This window comes from Coffea arabica, chromosome 3c (genome assembly GCF_036785885.1).
Source record: "Coffea arabica cultivar ET-39 chromosome 3c, Coffea Arabica ET-39 HiFi, whole genome shotgun sequence".
NCBI lineage: Eukaryota > Viridiplantae > Streptophyta > Magnoliopsida > Gentianales > Rubiaceae > Coffea > Coffea arabica.
Genome location: NC_092314.1, coordinates 2530091 through 2556093, shown reverse-complemented (window position 1 = coordinate 2556093; position 26003 = coordinate 2530091). Strand labels below are relative to the sequence as shown.

Genomic DNA, 26003 nt, shown 5'->3' with positions numbered 1-26003 from the left:
GATATGGTTTTTATAAAATAATAAGCAAAAACTTTTTTTATTTTTTTGGATTGCTTCAGGGTTAATAAAATAAAAATATATTCTTTTTTTAATACAACATGGCCTCAATAAGGGCATTTTCGGCATTAAGGGGATTTTTGTTAAATGTTTGATCATTCAAAGGGTGAGACCATTATTTGGACAAATTATAGGGATTGATTGGTAATATGGTCAAACCTCAGGGGAGGTAAATGTAATTAACCCTTAAAACTAAGAGAAGGTTAGAGTTTGTCTTATAACTGTCCAAGTTTGCTTGCTTGATCCTTTTGTACTGCATAACAACTGAATTAATATAAAACGTGTCCAGCAGACAATTATTAGTATATTTATTGTAGTATTTGGATCTCGCACTTATACTGGCTCCTTTAAAATCATCTAATTCATCTCTTTCTCATATTCTTCTATTTTGATTCGAAAACTTCCACTTACACTCTCCATCTCCTGATATCATTCAACTCATCTTTCCTTGTTTCCCTCCCTCCATTCCTGATATTTACCGTAGCACGTTTAAAAAGTAAAATATTAGGTATTATGCGTTCTAAAGTTAAAAGTTAATTTCACCGAATTTAGAAAAAGGAAAGAAAGTTACATTAGATCCATAAGATACAAAAATTTAACTCTCCAATGGAGCCCAAAGCTTCCTTTGCACTATGCCTAACCTCCTCTTCCCATCTTGCTGACCTTGTTAATCCACGTTTTATTGTTGGGATAATTTCACAAATCTCCCTTGAAGTATCTGACAGTTGCAGAGAACTTCCCTCAAGTTTTAGAAATCACACCTAGTTCCCTTACTTGTACTATTTAGGTAACAAGATAGACCCATCAAAGCTATATTTTTCCTCAAATACCCCAAATTACCCTTGTTCTATAAAAAAACAAAAGATAACTAGTTTCCTCAACATTTTCTTCCAGATTTGCAACAACACCACCATCAAACAAACACTTCGAACTCCAATGCCAAATCTAATTATTTCCAAACATGCGACAAACCTATTAAACAAACAGTTTGAACTGTTCAAGAATTTCAGCAACTCCAAAAATCTCAACATCTATCTTGTAATATCATCCCAACCTAAATGTTTTTGAAAAATAAATTTTTCCTTGACAACCAACAACCAAACTCACGCTCTAAACTTCAATTCAATACTTAACACTGTCGCAAAATAAATAATAATCTAGCCTACCACCACCGGCAGAATAATACTTCGACCGCCATAGAAATATATATTAACATTGTAAAACAAAGTAAAGCCATCCATAACAAAACCAGAACCAACGATATTAATCAAGTAAAGAAAATTAAATGCATTTATTAACATCCTATACAAGTTTTCAGGATAATAATCAACAACAATTTTTCCACTAATCCCTTCTCTTCCATGCTTCTTAGTTATCAATTGCATCATTTATTTCTTTATCATCACTACAAGTATATTCATTTCTCTTTAGTTGACAATGAAATCTACTCCTTCAAGTAAAATAGTGCCATCTTCATCAAGTAAATGGAGATGATTATGGTATAGTAGGTCATCATTAAGATAAATAGAGATGTGGATATAGAGAAATGGTAATAGGAAAGGAAAGGCAAAGGTACAAAAAAAGAAAGGAAGAAAGAATCGTTGCTTGCAAGAGTGAGAGAAAGGCAGGAAGAAAGAATGGCTATTGGTGGAGAATCGAAGAGGTAGGATAATTTCAATTAGGTGAAGAACATTATAGTCATATTATCACACCAAGGGAGGTTAGTGTAATTTCTTAAATTTGAAGGAAGTCTAGCGAAATTGTCAAAAACTTCAGGAGAGGTTTGTGAAATTATCCCTTAATTGTGACTTTCTCATCGTTTCACTGACATCAAAACAATTTTTATGTATCCATGCCACTATTTCCAATGAAAATACCACACTAACTATCCTAGAAAAAAGAGATATGCCATGGTGAGAGGGGCTTGAACCCTCATTTTAGCTGTGTGCATCAATCAATTGTTAAGAAAAACATATTTAGGCGCCCCCCCCCCCCCCCCCCCCCCCCAAAAAAAAGAGCAGAATCAGATGACAGTTTCTGTGTCTAAACCTCATTTTCAACCAAAGTAATTAAAGAATCATAAGTCTCAACGAGTGTGGGATGCGCCAACCGCTAGGCACCAATAAGCTACTGATAACTCCGAAACACACTTCACTTTCTTGTTTTTCTTCCCACTTTTAGTTGTCAGGTTTATGCAACTTTTTGTGCCACTAATAAACAACCAATGCCAAATTGATTATTGATTTAGACTTCAGATGGGGAGGGATTAATTACCACAAAATAGAGCCACAAACTAAACGACAACATCTATCCCCTCCCCATGCACAACTCCGGGTCCCCTCCCCCTGCGATTCTTGACCTGCTGGTCAAGAGGTCACTTCCATTATCTTAGCATGTGTCCACTATTTCCACCACGTGTGAACTAATTCCTTGGTTAACAAGATTAGATTATTTTCATGCAAATTATCAATAATAATAATAATTGTCTCGTTGTATAAATGTAGTAGTGCATAATTAAATTTACTTGATACTGGAATTTAACGCACCTAAAAAGTGAAGGATCTTGGATCTTCTTTGATGTAAGAAGAGGCTCTTCAACCTTCAGACCATAGGATTTTCCAAAGTGACATTATAGATATAATTGTGGATTTATAGATGAATATATATATATATATATTTTTCAAGCATGTCAGAGTACTTCAATTATTCAAATTTCGGAAATAATATTAATGTATTGATTATCCTGGAATAATCAAATTATTCTGAAACTTTTCAACACATTCTTCTGTCTTATTAAAAAAAATACTAATTACCTGTGCTTATGTACACCTTATTGATGCTTTATATTCGACTCCTCAGCTTCTGACTTGGTACATTAATTGAATATTTCTTACGAAATTCACCTTACGATGATGGGAGATTTGGCATGAATTTTTACCGAATTTATCAATCAATTCAAAGAGAATATATGCAAGAAAGTCAGGACCTTAATTTTTTTCAGTCACTAGGTTCGACCAAATTTAATGCAACTCTGTTGATAGTATTATCTGGTGCAATCAGGCGCATACCAGATCTACGAAATCTGGAGCAATCCAGCTCAATGTCTGTCTGGTACTGTCTGTGTCTCATCCATGAATTGGATCTTCAGCTAAAAGGTCTGCGACATTTAATGACTTTGTGACTGGTTCTTTGAAGGGTGAACCCCCAACCGTCCAAATTCTACGAGGCAAAAGCTGCAGGTGCATCATCCTTCACGGAATAGATATCAGATCAGAAGACAGTTGGTTGACCAATTTCCTTCGTCAATTATAGACGTAATTATCCTATATGTCTTATCAGTCACTTAATACTACTGCCAGTTTTCTAATAGTGTGTACGGGGGATGCCATGGGTGCACAATGTGCATTATTAGACATGTTAATGCATAGAATCTGGATTGCATCCTCTTTGTTTGTTCAGATTTAGACTCATTAAATTTAGTTATACCTAAATTCAAATTCCGATTCAGATTCAGACTTTTTATGGGTTTGAAAAAGTAATCCAAGACACAGACCTTCATGAAATTGAGTATCCAATGGATATTTTTATGAACATACAGAATTAAAGTAAGAATATTTTAAAATACATAGAGTTCAAAAATAACATAAACGCCATTCAAATTTTTGTTGAGAGAGGAAATAGAGAAAATAGATGCATGAAATAGATAGGCGAACTTAGGTGGTGTTTTCTTATGTTATGAGTGTATCCTTTAATCTAATAGTCGTGAAATTTTATTGTATTTGATGCAATGATCATATAATATTAGATTATTTTATAAATTTACTGATACATATACACACACTGGCATACATATTATTTATTTATATATGGGTTTGCATAGGATATGGTCTGGATTAGGGATTGGATATGAATTATAAAAAAATCATACTCTTACCCGCCCTGCCTATCAGCGGGTACCCTATAATCGGGTACCTGCTGAGATAGGGTCGGGTTAGCAGGTACTCGCTCCCGCCCCATTTATCATTTATTTTTTTCAAAAAAAATAATTTATACCAATTTAATTTTATATTTTACACATTCATCTAAGATTTAATAATTTTTTTTTTCTAAAAAAAAGTTTCCCACCAAGAAACAAGCATGTGAAGAGAATATAAGACAAAGAAAAAAAATTAAAAGAATTCAAAATCAATAAAAGTTTGAAATAAGTAGCACAATTTTTAATATATATGTTCCATATTAATTAAATTTTTCTATAAAATATAAGATCATGGCCTCTGCAAATGAATCATGGCCAAATCACCCACTATTATCTAAAGGACACGACAATTGCACGCTTATTCCGTGCATGTAATAGTAAGGGAAGGGAGATGCGTTTGAACATGTTAATAATTTTGGATTTATGTAGTGTTTTTTTTTTTTTTTTTTTTGAAGTTCAAGCGTTATTTTTCTACAACTTATGTAATCATGGGTTTTGGCATTTTAAGCATGGATTTTCAAGCTAAATCACCATTATTATTTGTCCGATATGACAATTTGACGTTTATTCCATGGTATTTAACCGTTCAAAAAAAGGGAGAGGGGATGAGTTTAAACATTTTCATAATTTTGGATTTATGTAGCGAACGATTTTGAAATTCAAAGGTTTTTACACGCGTGACAAACTTCATGAGAATAGGTTTTGGCATTTTAAGCTTTGGATTTTCACGCCAAATAACCTCTATTATTTGTCCGATATGACAACACAATGTTTATCCCATGCATTTAACCGTTCAAGAACCAAAGAAAAGCATTTTAATTATTTTGGATTTATGTAGCTATCCTATTGAAATTCATACGTTATGTTTTTTGGTGCGATTGACAACTCAATCATACGACAATAGGTTTTGGCATTTTAAGCATCACGTTTAACTACAAATTACCTCTTCGATCTGTCGGATACGACCTTTTAACGCTTTTAGACAAAAAATACCACGTGAAGGTGTCCCTTAATCTTTTAAGTTTTAACCCTATATAAGGCCGTTTCGCCATAGGACAAAATGCGTTTCTCGAGTTCACCCCAAGGTTTGTAAAATCGGGATCCTACGTAGGATCGATTTTAGTTTCACAGGATCGGATCGTAACATCCTACCAAAAGCTCCTAATTGCAATTAAAGGTTACAATTCTTTGATAAATTACAAATATACCACAAATATTTTCATTTACTTGCAAAATGGAGCTTCGTATTTCACAAATTTACAAAAAAATTGTAGGATCGTACGATCCTACGATTCTACGATCCTACAGATCCTGCTACGATTCTATGCGATCCTATGGAGATTAATATGATTTGCGACTCTGGATACGATCCGGATCAATTTTGGTTATCCGGATCGTAGGATCGTACAATCCTACGATCCGGATAGCGATTTTGACAAGTATGGTTCACACACGAGAACCGTGCCGCAAAGAAACACGATTTCGGCCAAGCGTCTCGCTAAAAGATAGTAATTCAGTAGGGAAAAAAAAAAAACAATATCGAACGTTTGGCTAAAAGATAGGTTTTTCTTGAACTATATCAAATGTTTTCAATGTTCTAGAATATTTGAATTTGTCGAGTTTAACTTGCATTTGAATCCAGCGTTCGCTATTTTGGATTTATTTGACAGCGCATCTGAAATTTTAGACGTTACATTTCTATTCTTTTGACAAGTTTCAAAGAGAAAAAAAAAAAAAAAACGTTACGAAATCCTTTTCTTCTAACCAAAAAAAAAAAAAAAAACCACCACTAACTTTTGTAGGAAACGCTTAAACATACGTTAACTGGAGGGATTTTTTTGGCTGGTTTTTCTTGTTGGGGGGGGGGGGGAGGCAGGGCTTGTCCTTTCGAGGTAAAACACAAATAGTTTCATTTTGCAACCAAGCATGAGAATCACCTAAACAAAAACTTTTAAAACTCTGATTAATTTAGTCTAGAGACTATAATCTTCGTGTCTCACGAGTTACAACCAATCATGATTTTTCTTTTTTTTTTTCAAAAATATTTTTATTTTTATATTTTTCGTGAACATATTTTTCAATCACTTTTGTACCTCACATACGTTATATCGTTACAGTATATTTTTCTAACGAAACTCTAAAAAATAACAATTCAAACGGACTCTTAGCATGCTAAAATAAATCATTAAAATCCAATATTAGTCTAAGGGTTTCTAAATTTTGTGCTCTGAAAACACGAGATATATTATGAGCTTAGAAGCATTTCCTTGACATAAATTTTTGAAGAAAATATATGTAACTCAGAGGATAAAATATACTTATTAACTTTTTGTAGTGAACAAAACATCACTTTTTTTTTTTTGTATTTTATCTTGTGGAATGAAGCATAAATTAGAAACACACTTTTCACAAGAATGGGAATTTTCAATAGCCAAAGCCAGGGGAGGGTGCCTTAAAAAAACAGATGGTACTTTTGCTAAATGTAAGGACCTACATCTACTTCCCTCTTCACTGTCAGGTTTGACAATTGATATGGGTCCCCAGAAGGCAATGTGCCAAATTGTGCACAAATGTACCAAGGTGCAATAATAATCATCATGTGACATTTCGATTCATATATTAATATTAGGGTTAATTATATTTTATCCCCTTAAAGAATATCTCATTTATCAGTTTACCCCATAACTTTTAATTTTGCTCACTTAACCCCCTTTAGGACAAAATTACCCTTGCATTATTTTGACTTTCCATTTACCTTATTTTCCTTTCTTTTATTTCTTTTTCTCTTTCTTTTTTATTTAATTCTTGCCTTTTTCCACAAAAATTTTCACCTTAATGATTGAAATTAAAAAAGATGAATTGCAGAAACCTATTTTCTCCTTAAATGATTAAAAAAAAATTAAATCACTTTCCCAAAATACAATTTGTTACCCTTTCAATTCTTTTAATTTTGAGTTTTTCTCTTTCCTTTTTAGTTTCTCATTTCCAAGAAAATACCTTAAGATGAAATTGTGACATAATTAATAATCATCAAATGAAATTTGTGACACGTTGCATCGTATAAAAAATTAAAATTAGTTTTTTTATGCCTTTTAAACTTTCATCAAAAAATATGCAATTACAAATTCAAAACAAAAATTTTCGTTGAAATAGAATTTCTATTGGAAATGATGAAAGAGGGAATAAAGAGAAAAAGAAATAAAAGAAAGGAAAACAATTTCAGAAAATGGGGTATTCTTTAAGGGGATAAAATGTGATTAACCCTTAATATTAATATAGTATAGCAATACAATTCTCCCAAAAAAAAAAAAAAAGGAAAAAAACAAAGCATAATAGTAGAATGGAGCTTTGGAGGGGTACACATCCTTTCATGTCTCGCAGCACTTGATGCGCTTTCCGCTGATAAGACTAGACCCAATTACCAGATTCGTGTCAAGCGTCAACGCCGTTCGATTGTCGAAATATAAAGTAGTTAGCTAGTCTCTGTCACAGAGACCCTTTTCACAAGATCTCTCCCCTCCTCCTCAGTTTCTTTAATGCTTAATCCGCCCACGGACAAAACTTGGGACTGACTCTAGTCACTCAACTCTTCAGTCTCAAAGTTGCATCAGTTGCAAAATTCACTGAACTGGAACGACCAAATTTAAAGCGTCCCCCATCCCAACCTGCAAGTCGTTTATTTATATATGGATAGATAGACGGATAGATATGGAACCACTCGAGAACCATATTGACATCCTAATCTATGTATCTCACTAAAATAAAGGAAGGTGGGGTGTGGTCGCTCAAGTACTACTATTTCATAACACCACGATTTCATGTCCCCCAAGCCCTACACAGTAGTGATTAATAATTTCAATCACATAATATATGGAGGACAATAATAATGATCCGTACAACAACCCAACCTTGCAGCCAAAGTGTCGATGCAGAGGAGAATTTTGCAGGCAGTCAAAAGGCAAGAAAGATGACAATTAAGGCAAATGAAAGGAGGGCTTCTTTCCTTGTGTTAAATCCCACTCTAACGTCTTATTTTTATTACTGTTTCAACATATATATATATATATATATATAAACATATATAAACATCTCATGCATTCATCATATCACAACAGCCCAAGTCCAGCTTACATCTCATGAGTCATATCATATTCCTTCCTAGCACTTTGATATTACTATTATCTATCATTACTCTGCCTATCAGAAAACTTAAATCTAAACTGAGGATTGAAAAGAGTCTAAAAGATTTAAAGGTAAAATTCCATATATATATATATATATATATATTTTTTTTGCTTGTATATGATTGCCATCCATGTTTTCCATATCACTAGCAACTTGTTCAACTGTGAATTTGACTGAAACCTTCACACCATCAGCAGCTCCACAGCTCCTCCCCCTCCACCACACTTCTCTGTCCTGGTTATAGCCAGAAATCACATGACCCTACAGCTTGAGGAGGCGTTCTCGTCATTGAATGCCTCGGTGTAGTGCTCGCCGGGGGGCGGGGGGGCATGGTAGGGGTAGGAGGAGTAAGGGTGGGGTGGCCAGTAATTGACGGCGGGCGGTGGCCGGGCATACATCATCGGCTGAAACCTCTCGTTCCCATTTGCCCTTTGTTGGTTCATCATCATGGCTGCCATTTGTTGCTGATAGTAGGGGTTTCCGGCCATCATCTCAGGTCCAGCACCTTGGAAGTAGCCGCCGCCGCCGCCACCATTACCACCATTCATTGCTGGAGCTGGCAGGCCTTGGACTGCAGCAACATTAGCCATTTGACCCATCTGGCTCAGTTGGCCCATGGGTACACTGCCCATCTGGCCCATTGGCATGCTCCCTGCTGGAGGGCCCACATTACTACCACCAGCATTCATAGCCATCATGTTTGGCATGCCATGCAGCCCATCATTCATTCCACCCGCTTTCTTGGCCCCATTAGCATTAATGTTTGGATAACCGCCCCCACCACCACCTCCTCCTCCTCCTCCTCCTCCACCCTGTCCACCGTTTCCGTTCTTGTTCTGCCCTCCACCATTTTTGCCATCTTGAGGCATCCCACCACCATTCTTACCACCCTTTTGGGCTCCTCCTCCGCCTGCGCCTGCACCTGCACCTGCACCTCCACCACCTTGGTTCTGATTATTGTTCCCATTACCACCTTTCTTACCACCACCATTATTGTTCCCCCCGCCACCCCCAAGATTCATCTGCACAGGTATATTTCCACCGCCACCAGGTCCAGGTCCACCTTTCTTCCCATTTGCTGCACCATTATTAGCACCCTTCATTAGCTGAGGATTCTGCCCATTCATGATGTTATTCATCATCATGTTAGGCATCATCCCCCCAGCCAGAGGATTTCCCATTCCCAGATGTGGCTTCGTCTTATTATTATTAGCTGGGGGGCCGTCATACATTTCATCATCATCAATCTCATCATCGTCATACTCATCATCGTCATACTCATCATCATCATACTCATCATCGTCAGATAAATCCTCATCTTCTGCAGGCATATACTTGACAGCCTTCTGGTTGTTGTTCCCAAAGGCCATAGCAGGCATTTTCATGTCCTTCAATTGAGGCAGCTTATCTTGCAAGGCTTTCCATTGTTGAAGCTGCTGCATTGGATTCATGCCTTGCCCAATTGGTACTCCCCCTTTTGGCTGCAGCTGATTATTTCCGCCTCCACCACCACCAGCACCACCCTTCTGACCGCCTCCACCACCACCACCACCCTTCTGACCACCACCACCACCTTGACCTTTATTGTTCCCACCTTTGCCACCGTCAACATGCAAATTCTTGAACTGGCCGTTCAGCTGGTTGTTGTTATTAGCCTTTGGTGCACCCCAAATTTCAGCATGTTTCCCACTTTTTGTTAGCTTCTTGATCAATGTCTCCGGGTCTACAATTCCAGATATTGTCACCTTCCCAATTTCTGAGTCAATATGCGTCTTGTAAACCCCTACAACAAGCAGAGACACAAAAACAATCGATTAGACCAAATAATAGTACCACATTTCAAAGGCATAAAAATAAAAATCAAATTTTTGTAAACAAGAATGAAATTCAGTACCAATTTTGCTTTAACCATTTCGGGTAAAAATCGAAGAACAGAGGAATCAATATAGGGAAAATAAAAATTGAGTCTTGAAAAGGAAGGTACATACCATCAATCTTCTGCAAGATTTTCTTAACCTTTTTTTTGCAGCCCTCACAGTGTATGTTGACTTTGAGCGCATATGTCTGCATGCACAAGCAAAGCCACGGAGCAAATAGCCACAGTTAAAGTTGCAAACTTTTATCAATCAAACAATCTAAATAAAACACGAAAAACAAATTTCTAAGGGGGCAAAACATATCTAATTACAAAATCCAAGAATGTAGCCAAAAAACTTTCACCCAGCTGTCAGAACAAAGTGAAAACATCAGACTCAAGCAAAGCCCCAAAAGCAAAAGCCAATGAAGTAAAAGAAAAAGCAACCAAGAAGAAAAAAAGAGCACATAAATGTTTCTATATTGGTGGGCATACCTGGATCTTCAAGATCTCTTCTTTACTCATCGTTTTTTTCAGTTCAAGGCACAGAAGTACAAAACGGAGAAGAAAAATGAGGGGCAAGGAAATTTAAAGCCGGTAGATCTGCAAAAACATGGAAATGGGATTCTGCGTTGGTGACGAAATGTGATGAATTTTCATGCAAAACCGGCAAATGAAAAACAATAAAAAAAAAGTTCTCTTTCTTTCTTTGTTTATAAACAAGGGGGGAGCAAAATGGGAGGAAACAACGGAAGATGGGCCTGAAAGACACACTCCTGTTTATACAAACAAAATGCAGAGTCTCTGAGAGCTCTTTAATATGAGAGTGAGTGAAGTGTGTGTTGTGTGTGAAAGAGAAACACACTCAGAGGGGAAGGTGGTGGGTAGACATTAAAACACTTCTCTCTGCATCCTCCCTTTCCTCTAGTTCAGAGATGGAGAGAGAAGAGAAATGGAGCAAGTCATTACCATTCTACTTAACATTAACAGAGCAGAAAAAGGAGAAAAAAAAAAAAAACGAAATGGAAGCCAGAGACTACCGGTGCTGGCAAGGCCAATGAGAAGGGGAAAGAAATGAAAAGAAAGGAGCTACGGCCTACTACAGAAATGAGAAGGGGCTGTCTACTCTTTCTTTATTTATATACAATTCTTTTTTGTTTTTTTTCAGCTGAGATTACAAAAATCTGGATATCATCAATCTTTCTCATTAATTAAAATAAAAAAATCAATCTTCCTCATTAACTCTTACTTTTTAACTTTGCCTTTGTCCTCTTTTGACATTGCAGGTTTGGCTTAGCTGGCTTGGCTTTCAAGCCCTTTGAGCCTTGGCTTCGAGTTTTCTCTTTTTCTTCTTTTCTGTCTCTTTTTTTTTTTTTTTTCCTTTTTTGGTTTGCTTCTGTTTAGGTTCCTGTGGACTTAAGTGTGGGCTGGTTTTGGGCTTACCCACATAGGGCTCTCCCTCTTTTTTTTTTTTTTTTTGGCTAACTGTTTGTAGGATAATTATCTGGTAAACCCAGTCTATAGGTAAACCATGATTTTTAAGTTATGGTAAATTTTTGAGCACTTGATACAAATTTTTAAAGTTAGGGTATTATCTAGATGGGTTTTATTTGAAGATGTTCCACTGTCCTTGGCAAATGTAGGGTAGCTTTCCTTAATTTTTTTTGGGTGGGATTCAGTATACCAAATTTGGAATGCAGCCCAAGTCTTTCTGCAAGTCTTATATTCTTTCCACGTATGGCCTAAACTCTTGAGAGGGATGTGTGACCTAATCTTTAATTCTACACAGTAGTAAGTAGTAATTAATACATACCTTATTTTTCCCCCGAGCATGTTATCTACTAACAAGTAATCCTACTCAATGCTGATAAGTAACATGCCATATAGGGATGCCCTGAATCTTTCGAACTAATGAACTTTCTTTATTATGTCAATAAAAATGAAAGTATGAACCAACAAGAAACTATTAGCTAAACAAATCAAGAAGCACAAAGTATAGGATAAATGGCATAATAGGGATGAGTTGATTTTAGGACCATGCTATCCCTTTTCCATTTTAATTGAAATGGCACGCCCTATGTAACCGCACATGTACTCGTAAGATCGTTTAATATATGCGAGGTAAAAAAGTAATTAAAAAAATACGTTCACAAAATACGTAAACATGTTTTGAAGAAAAAGAGCACTTCAAAAAGCAGTCCATGTAAAAGCTACACAACAGCAAAACTAGGATCCTGCATTAGTATGCTCAGCAGGACCTGAAAGTTGTAGCCAGTGTTTGGTATATTTCAGGCATTGACAAGATAGTTTGCATGAATGGTTCAAGCCAACTAATTTAGAACAAACTTTCTTGATTATTCCGAAATAAATGTTCTGTAAATTGGCTCTGTGAAGCACAAGTTCGTAGTAAGAATCGTTCAAATGAACTGCACTCAAATGACATGGATATTTATTCTCCTCATATTAAAGTAAAAAAAAAAAAAAAAACTGGTATCACATATTGAGATTGTATATTTCATTCTTGAACATGATTATTCTACCAAAATGGGTGGCGGACTATGACCATATATCATATCTAAACCACCAAAAGATTTTGTATTCAAGAAGAAAGGGTCCCCAAGACATGTACTCAGTGATTGTATAGATACATATCTGGTGCCCATGATGATATGGGACCAGAACCTTCAAGTTACTAAATAAATCCTGGGCCCTGGAATAGGCCGGGTTGCAATGTTTCGATCAATCTTCACCCTCGGTCCCCTTTTCCAGTTTTGGGGAATAGAATTAGAATTAACAGAGAGTTCATTCCAGGAGTAACGTTTTTGATATTTAATGCTCCCGCCCCGCAGATGAGGATAAACTTTGGGCCAAAATCTTACAGTCTACGCAAATACGCAGAGAAAAATGATGCAACTGCGACTTTAAAAAAATTCCAGGATTTCTTTCTTTTCTGACCTCTATCATTGAACCCATAAAGAAAAATGGGAAGGGGTTGTCAGTGCCATTTACGACAGGATGCAAGTGAACTTTGGTCAAATGTTTTTTCCTTCGAGGGGAAAAGCCTCATTGCACAGGCGAACTCGGAAGTCACCAGATGCATCCTCCATGGCACCCAAATTTCGTGTGAAGTGATAGTGCAGTAAAAGACCATAGAATGACTTTAATTGCACGCCAAAAAGTACCGGATATTTTGTTTGAATTCGATCATATGATTGTAAGATTCTTTTACTGGAAGAGTAGCTTTATGTTAAGCTATCATGTCAACCTAAAAAATTTGTTTATGATAGATACTATTGGAGTTGGACAGATGATTATTCGACTACAGCTCCATGCAACAAGAAATGTAAGCAATCAAATGGTAAATTAGTAAATGCCCTGATCCCAGGGACATGTCAAAAAGCACAAACTTGGGCTGCACAGCTTCATTCTTGTACTGTTATATTTATATAGAACTACTGTTTAAACTTGAAGCAAAGTTGCACTGAGCATGAAGATGAGCAATGACTACATTTGTGGCCTATCTTTTCTTCCCCCCCCCCCCCCCCACCCCCCGGGGTCCGTCCCAGTGGTTTTCAATCGAAATGGATGGGCAACAATTATGCATCACTATTGCCTTTTATGTTCAAGAATTACATGTGTGCGACACATGGTAGAGGGCTGTCCATTATCTGCGAGAATAGGGATTGATAATTGAAAATATACCATTTCTACAGATCTCTGCCATCTCATAGTGCATCCATTATTTGAGCTATTTTTAGAGCTCACATGGCCCATATATGCAGTGCATATAACTAGTCCTCCAGATTTTAGTTAGCAATTGGAAATCTAAGCATATAAAGTAAGTTGTAAAAAAAAAAAAAAAAAAGTTACTCCCGTTTTAGGGAAGGTACGGAATTTTTGATGACTTCAATCTCAAACTGTCTTATTTTTTCCCATTGGCATCTGACGTGCAATCTGCACAATGGTTTTGTGGTCTCTTGGCGTAAATTATGTACCTGCAAACAACACCCAAGTGGAAATTTTTGGGTCTATAACTCCTTTCTTTTTTTGCCCTTTTTTGCTGTTAAATAGCACTTGAGGGGATTACAAGAAAGTTGAATGGAAAGAAAATCGCCATAGTTATTGATTCAAACACTGCTACTAATTAGATGCTGATCCTTTCTTAGAGGGTCCATTATTCTCTTTTCTGTATCTGTTGTTCCCTTCATCTCTCATTTTTTTATGGCTAAATCATGGATTTTGATTTCATATAATTTCTTTCATACTAGATTATTGAATGAGTCCAATAAACTTTTAAACGAAGATATTGCATACATCCAAGTCTTTTCCATGATTTTTAGTCGTGGTTCTTTTCTTCCATCAAGTGGAATGTTCAATCATGCTTTATTTGCTTTAGAAATAAAACACGACATATATAGTATTCCATTTCTTTGTTCAATCATCTATCATAAAATTTTAGGACCCGAACAAGCTAGGGGAGGAAGAGAAAATTCCAAAATGACAGCAATCCATTTACTATATTGCATGTACCCAATGCTTTCTATGTCTGTGTCCCATTATAACAAGCAATTTTGGCATCCTCCAGTCGAATCTAGCAGGTCCATCTATGAGTAAATATATGCCGTACGAAAATGCGTTCACACAACATCTTGAAAAAATAACTGGGATCGAAAGTCAAAATGAATGTACCGATGCAGGCAGAAAGGAATCTGCAAGGGTGAAAATTATAGGCCATGGCAGAAAAAGAGAGGCTGGGCCATATGATATTCATTGATCAACCAACCATCCATCATTTACTTAGGTGTCCGATTTCAAATAGTTGGCAGTGAGATTACACCTTCTGGATTGAAATTCAAAAACTGTCTGCTACAAGCAGAGGAGATGAATATCTTCCTGCATGCCTCAACTTCATTGAAATGCAGTACTTGATATATTTCTCTACGCTTCCCCTTCAATATTCTGTTCTTGTTTTGCCTTCTGTGGGCTCACATATTTTTAGTGCACTGATTTTCACTTGAATATGTATGAATTCTTGTTTTACCTCAAAATTATTTGAATAGTAGCTAAGGTGAAAAAAAAAAAAAAACCTCCCAGTCTCATTTTTTTAAAGCATATTCGATGAAGGAGATAGGACATCTTTTCACCTTCAAGTACATACCAAAGATCCTAGAGGGCATCCAATGTAATGGTTTTTGTCCATATCTTTTCATGAACCAGAAATCTTTTAAGCTCCTGATCCATAATGAGCAGGATTTGAGTTATAAACCCTACCAAGACAGCAATCATAAATTTAATCAACAGACTTCTTCTGTACTAGTACCATGATTGGTATGAAGTAGTTAATGTTTTCCTACTTCCTTCTGCCCTATGAAAACAGAAAGCCGGTTCATACATCATAGGAGTTCAACTGCAGAATGATTCGCCAAGGCTGTGAAAATCTAAGAACTATGGAAAGCTATAAGTCAATTTTCAACCTAAACTTTGCGACTCCAAACACATGGGTAATCAATACCTTCAATGATTATAAATATGCTTCCCACAAATTTCATGAAGTAGTCTACTTCAGTGCAACTAGATTATGGTCCCCCTCCTCTTTCAAACCAAACCAAGAAGCATGAATAGAAACAAGATTGCAAGATTACAGAAAGTTTATATTCTGCATTACCAATTGGAAGTGAACAAAAAATGCTTATTAATATCAGCCCTCAACCTCCTATCCTCTCCTGTTCAGAGGTGCCCATTAAGAGCCCCACCTGAGCTTGGAGATGCGCAGTTTGCCTCTCTCGGTACTAACTTCTAGGGCAAATATTCTCTCCCAGCCACCCTTTTAGGCTGTTAATAACACAGAAGAAAAGTTACTCAGTATTCATTATTCATGCAACACGTAGATCTTCTCTTGCTTTCTCTCTGCATGCCACATTGTGCAATTTTTCCGACAGTAAATAAAAAGATGCAAAAACCCAATAGAAGTATATAAATGGTATAATTTTATCCCACTTTCTTGAGAATTTCAAGAATAAACCTTTAATTAGTACGAGAACTGCCTCTGGTACTCAAAACAGAATAGAAATATTTATGCAAGAAAGTGCAACTTCAGTAGATAATTTGAACAAAATATTAAGCTGGATTACATCTTCTTCGTAATGTAAAACAGGAATGATGCAGCAAAACCCACAAGGAATCAGACAATATCATTGAAACAAGTCAATCTTCACTTAAACTTCATGTGTTTATCACTGAAATTAAGTTACATGAGAAGTAATCCAACTCAAAGCTAAAAACTTACAGATGCCAAAAAGGCTATTGAGACTAGGTAGTAATCACATTAATGTGACTGAGAAAAAGGTAATTGCTTTACTTCGTTTTCTAAAAGGTTCAACTTAAGTGGCCTAGGTTGTATATGCATGAGAACTCCCGCACCCCCCCCCCCCCACCCCCCAACAAACAAAACCTCCTCAACAAACGAAAAGGAAATAAAAATCTGGATAGCATGCAAAACAGTGGGACGATATCACTACATTGCAAAAGATATACTTCCATGTAATATTCTTACTAGTTCAAGCCTATTTCTCCTAATGTCTGAGCTCTTTAAATTAAGTTTTTGCATACAACCTTGCCATAAACTGACAGCTGCAATAATTTCCACAAACAATAAAATGACAAATTTCTGGAGCAGAAAAGGAAATCATATATCAAGAGTGCTCATGAACGAGATAAAAGGTAAACCTGTCTAAACAAAGGCAAATCCCTATCCAACATGAAGTAACCTTTGCCTAAAAGTTTTGTAATAGACATGAAGAAGGTCATACTTAAGGTTTCCTAGAACAGAATCCTAAGAGCAAAAGTAACCTTATCCTACGTCTTTCAGACTTTCAGTAGTTAGCCAGTACAATGAGAAAGGAGGAGGTTCGTAGGGAGTTGTAAAGAAAATTATCAAGCGTACATGTTAAAGGTTGTTCACTTCTTTTGCATGATTAAGTAGTATCGTATCTCATTAACAGTAGCCAGAGATGAATCCAACTTGATTTTGAAAAAAAAAAAAAAAAAACAGAGAGAGAGTTGCTTTTCCTATTTCTTTTAAATCACTTGTCCAAAATACTCACTATACTGACACCTGTAAAACACTAAGGCTATCAGCTATTGGATCCAGTTCCCCCATTTCTTGTAGAAATTAAGCAGCAACAAGTATATCTGAATAGCAAAAACACCAGGGCCATTAACAGAAATAACCCTAGCACGAAGATATATTCATAGGGATTCATTAGTTCACTATCATCATTTTTTCCCTCTGAAAGAGTTCAATGAGTCCCAACCCCTATCAAAAGAGCCAGTCTGAAGTTAAGGTTGGGTGGAGGATAGGATTCTGGTACCCAACAAACTTCCCGATTGAAATGGTAGCTAGCTCGTTAAAGGCATACAAGGCTTTTCAACTTACTCAGCTCTGAAGCTGTTCTCGAGGCTTGGCTCAAGAAGGCTCGACTTCGGCTCAATATTTAACTAAATGCATGAGAGGTCAAAAGTGGCCCACAAAACATGTCCATCCAAGTGTGTAGCAGCCAAATGGTTGCAGTATTAACGTATAACACAAAAATAATACCTTCAATTCAGGAAAGGAAGAAGAATATCACATCACATGTCTTTGTGTTAGAGCAGCAATTTCCAATGATATTTCGCAACGATCCTGCAACCCTTTGACAAGTAATTGACACCAAAACCTTGAAAAAAAGAAACATTTTAAAATTCCAACCATCTGGTTAGCAGATAGTGAAACCAGTCCATAATCATGCCCGATTTTTCCACTTCAAGAGGCACTCATTAATTTTTTCCATAACAAAAGGAACCATCTGCATGCAAGGAACATGTATTGTAGAGGGCCAATGTGATGCAAAACCAAAATGAAATGGTTAAAAAATAAAATGCACATCTTGCTAGGTCTATGATTCCAAGAAAAATAGAAAGTATCTGCATACATCCCATGGCTTATGAGATATTATTATATCCTAGAACAACAAAAGCTTAACAAGGTTGAGCATTGAATAGCAAATAATAAATACTCGACGCATATTTCATGCATATGACAATATTGTTTTCAATGTTATGAAACTTCCAATTGAGCAACAGACACATCCACTAATAGGATTGACATACTGCTATTAGACACTTCCACTAAACAGATTTCATAGTTAAACACACCGTCAAGAATATGCCTACAATTACAAGTTATATAGAACTGCCAATAATATGTTGATGCTGCGGAGACGGGATTTGAACCCGTGACCTCAAGGTTATAAGCCTTGCGAGCTACCAAGCTGCTCTACCCTGCACAGAAGAGAGTAAGTTCCTAGATGAACAAAGACTCGATGTGATTATCAAATCTTATTCATAAACAGACAACATGTTGTTAATGCTCTGTGATTCAAGATAAAGAACTGATGCTTTATATCAAACTCTGACCTAATCACTGAGAAATAACAGAAAGCTGCCAACAGCGCCTTCTCCCCCATTCAACTCCCCAGGAGAAAAAGTTCAAGCATTATATTACCATTATTTCTATAACTTCCTCACTTCGTAGTTACATTACTTTCTTTGACTTACAGTTCAAAAATTCAAATTTCAAACTGAAAACTGAAATTTATTGAGGCATATTGTACACAAAGAATGTAATTAAAACAATTACAAACTCATAATCAGATCTCTTGGGTACATAACACAGTCACCATTTAATACAAAGATATCCAGTCTGAGGCACAAAGATAATATCACAATCTAAAGAGATACTACCATAACTAGTTGATTATGCAAAAAGAACTAATATCTCACTAACTGCCATCTGAGCATCCAATCAGGTACATATCCTACTTATCATGCCCTAGAATAGTTTTTAATAATATTCTAAGGAATTTTCAGAGATTCATAAGACATCTACAAGCAAGTTGGTTTAAAAGGATTATCTCAGACAATTCCAGAATATATTGCAAGCTAAAGAGCCTTAAGCTTTTAGAAAACAACCCACCTGTTGCTTTGCTCAAAACCCATCAGTCAATCCAAATCATCCCAAATACAATTACTCATTTCCAACTCAACTTTCTCCATCCCCCTCAGTAACAAGAAATTAATTCTCAAAATATTAGATCAACAATGCAACAATGATCATGCGTCCATTGTTTAGCCGACTACACAAAGCTAGATGTTCATAAAAGCTCTCATTACAGTTCTAAAATGTTTTTGTTCAGACTGCAGGAATTGCAGATTTCAGTGTATCACAATAGTGGGACTAAGTATTTTTCAGATACTAATCCTAGTTATCCAACATTTCTGTATCCAACTTGCGCAATAATTTCTGCGCTTCTAATTTGATTCAATATCACTTAGCTTCTATCCTCCACTGGTGCTCCATTGTTGTTCGTTCCTCCTACTCAATAGTCTTTTTTTACTGAAGTAATAGTCTTCTTACTGAAGTTTATGCCAATGAAAAAGCTCAAATTACAATCACCCTCTTTTCACATAACTAATTTAAAGACCCTCGATTCTACTCTATTCCGAGCGGAAAGAAACGAATTAAATTAAAAGATCTGTTTACAATGAAGTAAATGCTTAGAGAAACAAGCATGAATAACCCAAAAAAGAAAAAATGAAGAAAAATGTTACCTTTCAGCAGCTGATCAAGGGGTGTGCTACTTCATTCAAAGGGCAGTTAAAACTATCCAAGCCAAATCTAAAGTACCATCTCCCAGCATTATTCACCCACTCTAAGACATAAAAGGGTAAGCTTCAATTCAAAATCCAAATACTTATCGTTTCACAAAAAAAAAATTAAAATCCAAACTTTAACGGTTCATTTATGAAGGCGTATTTGCACAATTCGAGGCCGGGGGGGGGGGGGGGGAGGAGGGGAGGTTACTAAAAATTTTGGAACGAAAGTCATTTCGGACTCAATACTTATTAGATGATCAAATGACTTTTATTATTCTTGCAACTTAGAAAATATTACGTATTTTTACGTAGAGAAACAATTTAGTCACTTGTGCTAAATTAATCATGATTTTGAATATTAAAAAATTTGAAAATCTTGAATACTAAATTTTATAACAATAATAAATATATTTACAATTAGATTTTATTAAATTATGGATAAAATGTAACTGCACATAATCTTCTTTCCTTTCTTTTCCAAAATACTTGGCGTTTCATTTCTTTTCTTGTAATCTAGACATCTAGACAAGATGGTTAGAAAAATTTTTCTACTTTGATGTATTTGTTTTCAATTAAAATCATACCCCTTTTAATAGTCCAAATGTTGCTTGAGAGTTGTTTTTTTTTAATTACAAATGATGAAAATTTCTTGTTAATAATGTGAAATAATGAACCCAGCAAGTTAAAGAAATAATTCAAAAACATAACATATTTTAGCATATTCTATATTTTTATCATTAGCCATCTATTGTGATTTTTTTTTTAAAAAAAAAGGTCATACTTTGTCTTGTTCAATTCTTTTTCAAAATCTTTCAAATTCTTATACTAATAGCTAGTTTGGATGTTTAGGTTATAAAAGAAAAGATGGTAAATGTTAAGTTATGATAGAAAAAAAAAAGAGAAATGAAGAAAAGAGATTTTAATATTATTTGAGAGTTAAGGTAGGGAAAGGGATGATTTTGGATATATATATCAATAAAAATTTGTTCGGTTGACATTTGAGGACAAAATTGGCATTTAGAAAAAAATTTATTAGGCATTCTCAGCTTTTCCGAACTTTGGTGACGATAACAGTAGGACATCATCCGTCCAAATCAAATGCTTTCCATCCTTTTCTAACCTTCAAAAACTCCTAAACGCTAAAAAGAGTGTCTTTTTTGTGACATTTTCTTCTTTTCTCATCAAATCACAGCTCCCAAACTAGCTATAAGAGTTTAGGAATTTTTCATGTAAATCTTGATTTCCCCTCCAGTACTTTGATTTTACTATTTTATGTAGTACTATGAAAAATATAGTTATTGTTACAAAATTCTATTACACTCGTGCTAGAGTTTAGTTTTTATTATCTATTTTTAACCAATAATTCCTTTTGATAACCAACAAATAATAAGTTAAGGGGTATATTTGGTATGAAATATTCTTCTTACTCTTGAAATCATTATTTTATTGTTGATTTTTTCGAATTGATCGAATTTGTAACAAGAACATTAGTTTTTAAGGGAGATTAATGATATTTTGGAAACCTCGAGACAGGTTTTTGAAATTATCCCAAAAAAAACTGAGAATACAGATTGTGAAATCATCTAATCGAGATAAATTGGATTAAACCCAATATGGAAATCATAACTCCCTACACGAGAAGAAAAAAAAAAAATTTACCCAAGAATCAACAGGTAGGCATCAAGATTTTTCTCTCGCACTTTCAAATTAAGGCAAAGTAGACCATACGGTCCAAATTTTAACACATCGGGTATACCCAAGTGTTCGCCTAAGTTAATGCGTGGTTTTAGACCTTCAAGAGTAAATCATTGGCACTGCCTATTGGACTTGCCATTGAAGAAGGCTTGATGTAAAGGCGCTGTGTGTCGTAGTGTTAAAGATCACGCCTTTTAAAAACGTAAGATGCGTGATGAGCACCAAACCACGCCTTCGAACGGGGTTATCTGAAGTAATTAATTATTTTATTTTTAATTTTTTGGTTCGCAATATGACATTAAGGTACTAATGTTCTGTCCAGTAATAATGTCACAAAAACTCTCTTAAAATGAAAACATTTAGGGTTAAATGCAAAACCCCCCAATGAATTATATATCTTGTTGCAGTTTACCCTCCAAACTATTTTTATAGAGGCTTTGCCCCCTTTTACGATATAGTTGGACAAATCTACCTCTTTTATCTTAAGCATTGTTATTTTTCTATATTCCCTATCATTTTCTTTTTAGATTCTTCCTCTTTATTTTCTTTAAGCATTGTTTAAATCAGTATACTAGATTAATCAAAACTTGTTTATTTCTTAATTTTTCATATCAACATTTTATAAAAAGAATTCTATAGTATAGAAGACTTTTTTTTCCAAATGTTGAAGTCAATATCATTTAAGAAATTGAACTATTCAAATATATAAGAACAAAATAGAGATATTGATTAATCAATTATTAATAGTATTAATAACAAATAAAAAATGAATTACTAATGTTGTTTATTCTTATCTTTTTATTTCACTTCAAATAACAATTGTTAACTTTTCTTTCTTACGTGATATATAATAAGTTACTTTTGTTATTAATAGTTGAGTAATTGTAAACTCTAATTGATTTATATGTACTTAAATTGTTGAATTACTGGATTAGTACATTTTACAATATAAGCTACTTATGTTTTGTAATAAGAAGAGTTTATGATGAATTATTAAGAATGAATTTAACAAATAAATGAATTCAAAAAGCAGTTCAAAAAATATTAAAAATGAAGGGAAACATTGGCTAGTTCCATGAGAGAATGGAAAAAAAGGAAGAAAAGAAATGGGAGAAAAGGGAAAAAATGAAAAAAAAATAGAGAAAAAAGAAAAAAAAATTAAGATAATAAGGGTAGTGCTGTTCAAACATATAATTCAAGGAAGCAAAATACCATTATTATAGTTTGGGCAAATTATCCAATTGGCCCTTAAACTCTTTGTCTAAGTAAAAATAAGCCCCTCATCTATTTTTTGCTGACTTTAAGCCCTCGAACTTGTAAAATTGGACACCCGTGACCCTTTTTGCCAGTTTCTCCGGTTTTGCAACCGGAAAGTGAATTCACACGAATACCAGTATGCTTTTAAGAAGGGCATTTTTGTCAAAAGATTCAAAACTCGCGCAAAAACTGAAAGAGATAGCCATCGGGTTGGAGAGGAGCGAGCAAAAGTTCCTGTGGGTGGTGCGCAGTCCGCCTTCTGAGGACAAAACCAGCCGCTTTCAAACTCCACCCGCCCCAGATCTGGATTTGTTGCTTCCTCACGGGTTTTTGGACCCGACAAAGGGTAGGGGTTTCGTGGTGAGATCTTGGGCACCGCAGGTGGATGTGTTGAATCATGGGTCGGTGGGTGGGTATGTGACCCACTGTGGGTGGAACTCAGTGTTGGAAGCAGTCTGTGCGGGTGTGCCTATAGTGGGGTGGCCGCTTTATGCTGAGCAGAGGCTGAATAGGCTGTTCTTAGTTGAGGAGATGAAGTTGGCCTTACCAATGGATGAAAGTACGGAAGGTGGGTTCGTGAAAGCAGCTGAAATCGAGAAGCGAGTTAGGGGGTTGATGGATTCGGAGGAAGGAAAGGTGATCAGGGAAACAGCCCAGGCAAAGAAGGAGGAAGCAAAGCAAGCCATCGGCATTTTTGACAGTCTCGCCACCGCAGAGCGCTACAAAGCGATTGTAGATTGAGGTGCCTGCTTTGTAGGCGAGTTGCTGATAGAGAATGCTCTGGGTGAGGGCAAGGAACGGGGAGTGGTGAGACTCAAATGCCGGAGGCTGGTGGGTATCGATCAGGGTAGCAAGTAAAGGGTCAACAACGCGGAGGTGGTGGAGAGCGGCATTGATTTTACCCTCGACCGACAGGGGTTTGATGATCTGGGGCAGAACCCTAGCTGATTGGACAGCACTACGCCTCCGATTCTTGGGCATAGATGCCGTGGGTGTGGAAACTGTGGTGGAAGTAACAGCAGTGCTGATCGACGCGAAGGTGGAGATGATGGTAGTGGTGGTGGTAGAGGAGGAGGAAGCAGTGGTCGGAATAGGTATGGCAGAAGGGGAGGAGGAAGAATCAGTAATTTGTTGGGCTTTGGCCTCGGAAGCCTGCAAGGTGGGCATGAAGGAGGAGTTAACGGCGGTGAGAACAACGGGGGTGGTGGCAATGGTGGATGTAGGGTTAGATGACAGCTTTCGGATTTTTTGAGGTCGAATAGGTATTTTGGAAGGATTGGAGAGCTTCTGGGAAACGTCGGCATTGATGGTGTCCATGGGGGAGGAGACGAATGGGAGGGAGAGGGAGAGGTTGCGGGTGAGAGGAGAGGAGAGGGAGACGGCATCGGTGGAGAAGTCAATGAGGAGAGAGGAGAGAGGAGTTGTTCCTTTTTTGCTTGACAAAAATGCCCTTCTTAAAAGCATACTGACATTCGTGTGAATTCACTTTGCGGTTACAAAACCGGAGAAACTGGCAAAAAGGGTCACGGGTGTCCAATTTTACAAGTTCGAGGGCTTAAAGTCAGCAAAAAATAGATGAGGGGCTTATTTTTACTTAGACAAAGAGTTTAAGGGCCAATTGGATAATTTGCCCTTATAGTTTAGAGGGTAAGCTGCAACAAGGTATATAGTTCGTTGGGAGGAGGGGGGTTTATCGTTTCAAAACTGAATTCAATACTCAGCTAGTAAAAGGCGTAATTATTAGTATCTTTAAAAGAAATTTGCTAAGAAACTAAACTAACTGTTGTAAAGTAACGTTTAATTTTTGCAGCTTACAAGTCGTTATGTTCATTTACCATCCTTGCATAGGTATCGAGTATTCAATAAAATTTGTCTCAAAAATTGATTGAACGCCTAACATTTACAAAATTGAGACTGCGAAGAAAATTTTACGCGAATTGTAGCATAAAATAAAATGTACTACTAAAAATTTGTTTCTCGTGAACTTCTCCACTCTCCGGAGCATTATTCAATTGATTTTATCTTTGGTTGAGTATATGCCACTTGCATAAGAATGAAGTAAAGAAAGTAAAACATAATTATACTCTCTTAATTAGTTCAATTATCAACCTAAGTATTTGGTAAATAATTATGTTAAACATACAACGATTAATACCAAAACCTTAGACATTGAATAACCTCATAAACATGAGCCATGTTTTAGACATTCATAATATATTGTATGCGGCTATCTTAAACTTTTCTGAGCGTTAGCCTTCAATGCATGGGTAGAGGAGTGTTAAATTCACTGAAGTGACGACTTCATCATCATCACATGGCTAGGGCTTGAAAGAGTAAATCTTATATGTATTGACAGTGTATACATTATTACAGTTAGTTGGATGTACGATACATGTGTAAAATTTTAATTTCAAATTCAAATTTAAATTATGTATCATACATCCAATGGTAAAAATGTATGCACTATCAGTATATAGAAGATTAATTCTTTCTTCTTAACGTTTCTATTTAATATAATTGGAGACTAAATGCGAACAGTTGATAATAGTTTGTATTCAAGATCAAGGCAAATGGCAAACATTCGTGCATATTAACACAATTATCAATACAATGTAAGTAATGAACTTTTATAAGGAAGTAGGATCCTCCCCCCCCCCCCCCCCCCCCCCCCTCCCCTTCCCCTCGAGTGACCTACCTGTAATGAGATCCCTTAACTGTGTATGATAATTCTTTAAGCAAGAAAGTCCGGTAATTTTTCTACATTAAGCCAAAAGCAATACCACCTTTCTTTTATACTAGGATAGTGAAGGCTCTATGAACCTGAGAAAGTGCATGAATGATGCGACACTTTTCTGTACTGCATGCAATGAAGTGCTTGCTTTTTCCACAATGGCCAACAAAATGATGTTTAGCTCAGAAGGACAAGAATGGAGCACTCCAGCTCATTGCACTATAGCTGCACAATTTGCATGATAGCAGACAGCAGAGATCTTACTGCTTGAGAAAGATAATTGCACTTGCTTGGCTAAAAGCCCCAGTGGAATTAGACAGAAGGCAAAAATATCTAATCAAAATCATCCCAATTCTACTGATTTTGCCAAGATTACTGAACATATAGTTCGAAACAATACTTAGCATAGAGTTATTTCGCAACAATTTAGCAGACAAATTGAGATGGATGGAGAGTTCCATAATACAGAATGACAAACTCTTACAGGAAGACAAAGATCAGAAGTTCCGGTCCATGTCATTCCCTTAAGCAAACTCAATACATATAATGTACTA

At 36.1% G+C, this 26003-nt stretch overlaps 2 protein-coding genes, 1 long non-coding RNA gene and 1 other non-coding gene across 4 annotated transcripts; 1 reads left to right on the top strand and 3 right to left on the bottom strand.

Annotated features, from left to right (window-relative positions):
• Positions 1–8111: 8111 nt before the first annotated feature.
• On the bottom strand, positions 8112–11165 carry LOC113734076 (uncharacterized). The gene is made up of 4 exons (XM_072081813.1): positions 11114–11165; positions 10569–10676; positions 10207–10282; positions 8112–10001 (listed from the first exon to the last, which is right to left on the bottom strand). Exons 2-4 carry the CDS (start codon positions 10596–10598, stop codon positions 8470–8472), a joined length of 1638 nt encoding a protein of 545 aa, XP_071937914.1. The 5' UTR covers positions 10599–10676; positions 11114–11165; the 3' UTR covers positions 8112–8469.
• Positions 11166–17969: 6804 nt separating this feature from the next.
• Positions 17970–19941, bottom strand: LOC113734546 (uncharacterized). Its single transcript, XR_003459325.2, has 2 exons — positions 19722–19941; positions 17970–18392 (listed from the first exon to the last, which is right to left on the bottom strand). It is a non-coding gene; the product is annotated as an uncharacterized lncRNA (long non-coding RNA).
• TRNAI-UAU (transfer RNA isoleucine (anticodon UAU)) lies at positions 18324–18397 on the bottom strand. Its single transcript has one exon. It is a non-coding gene; the product is annotated as a tRNA-Ile (tRNA).
• Positions 19942–22856: 2915 nt separating the features above from the next.
• On the top strand, positions 22857–23459 carry LOC113735350 (anthocyanidin 5,3-O-glucosyltransferase-like). Its single transcript, XM_027262364.1, has one exon. It carries the CDS (start codon positions 22857–22859, stop codon positions 23457–23459), a length of 603 nt encoding a protein of 200 aa, XP_027118165.1.
• Positions 23460–26003: the final 2544 nt, after the last annotated feature.

Bases quoted from the DNA above. Each gene is read 5' to 3' on its own strand.
- LOC113734076 (XM_072081813.1), bottom strand. From the start codon at position 10,598: ATGAGTAAAGAAGAGATCTTGAAGATCCAG. The intron at 10,283-10,568 runs GTATGCCCACCA...TTGTGCATGCAG, and splicing joins AAGAGATCTTGAAGATCCAG to ACATATGCGCTCAAAGTCAA. The intron at 10,002-10,206 runs GTATGTACCTTC...TGCTTGTTGTAG, and splicing joins AATCTTGCAGAAGATTGATG to GGGTTTACAAGACGCATATT.
- LOC113735350 (XM_027262364.1), top strand. From the start codon at position 22,857: ATGCTTTTAAGAAGGGCATTTTTGTCAAAAGATTCAAAACTCGCGCAA.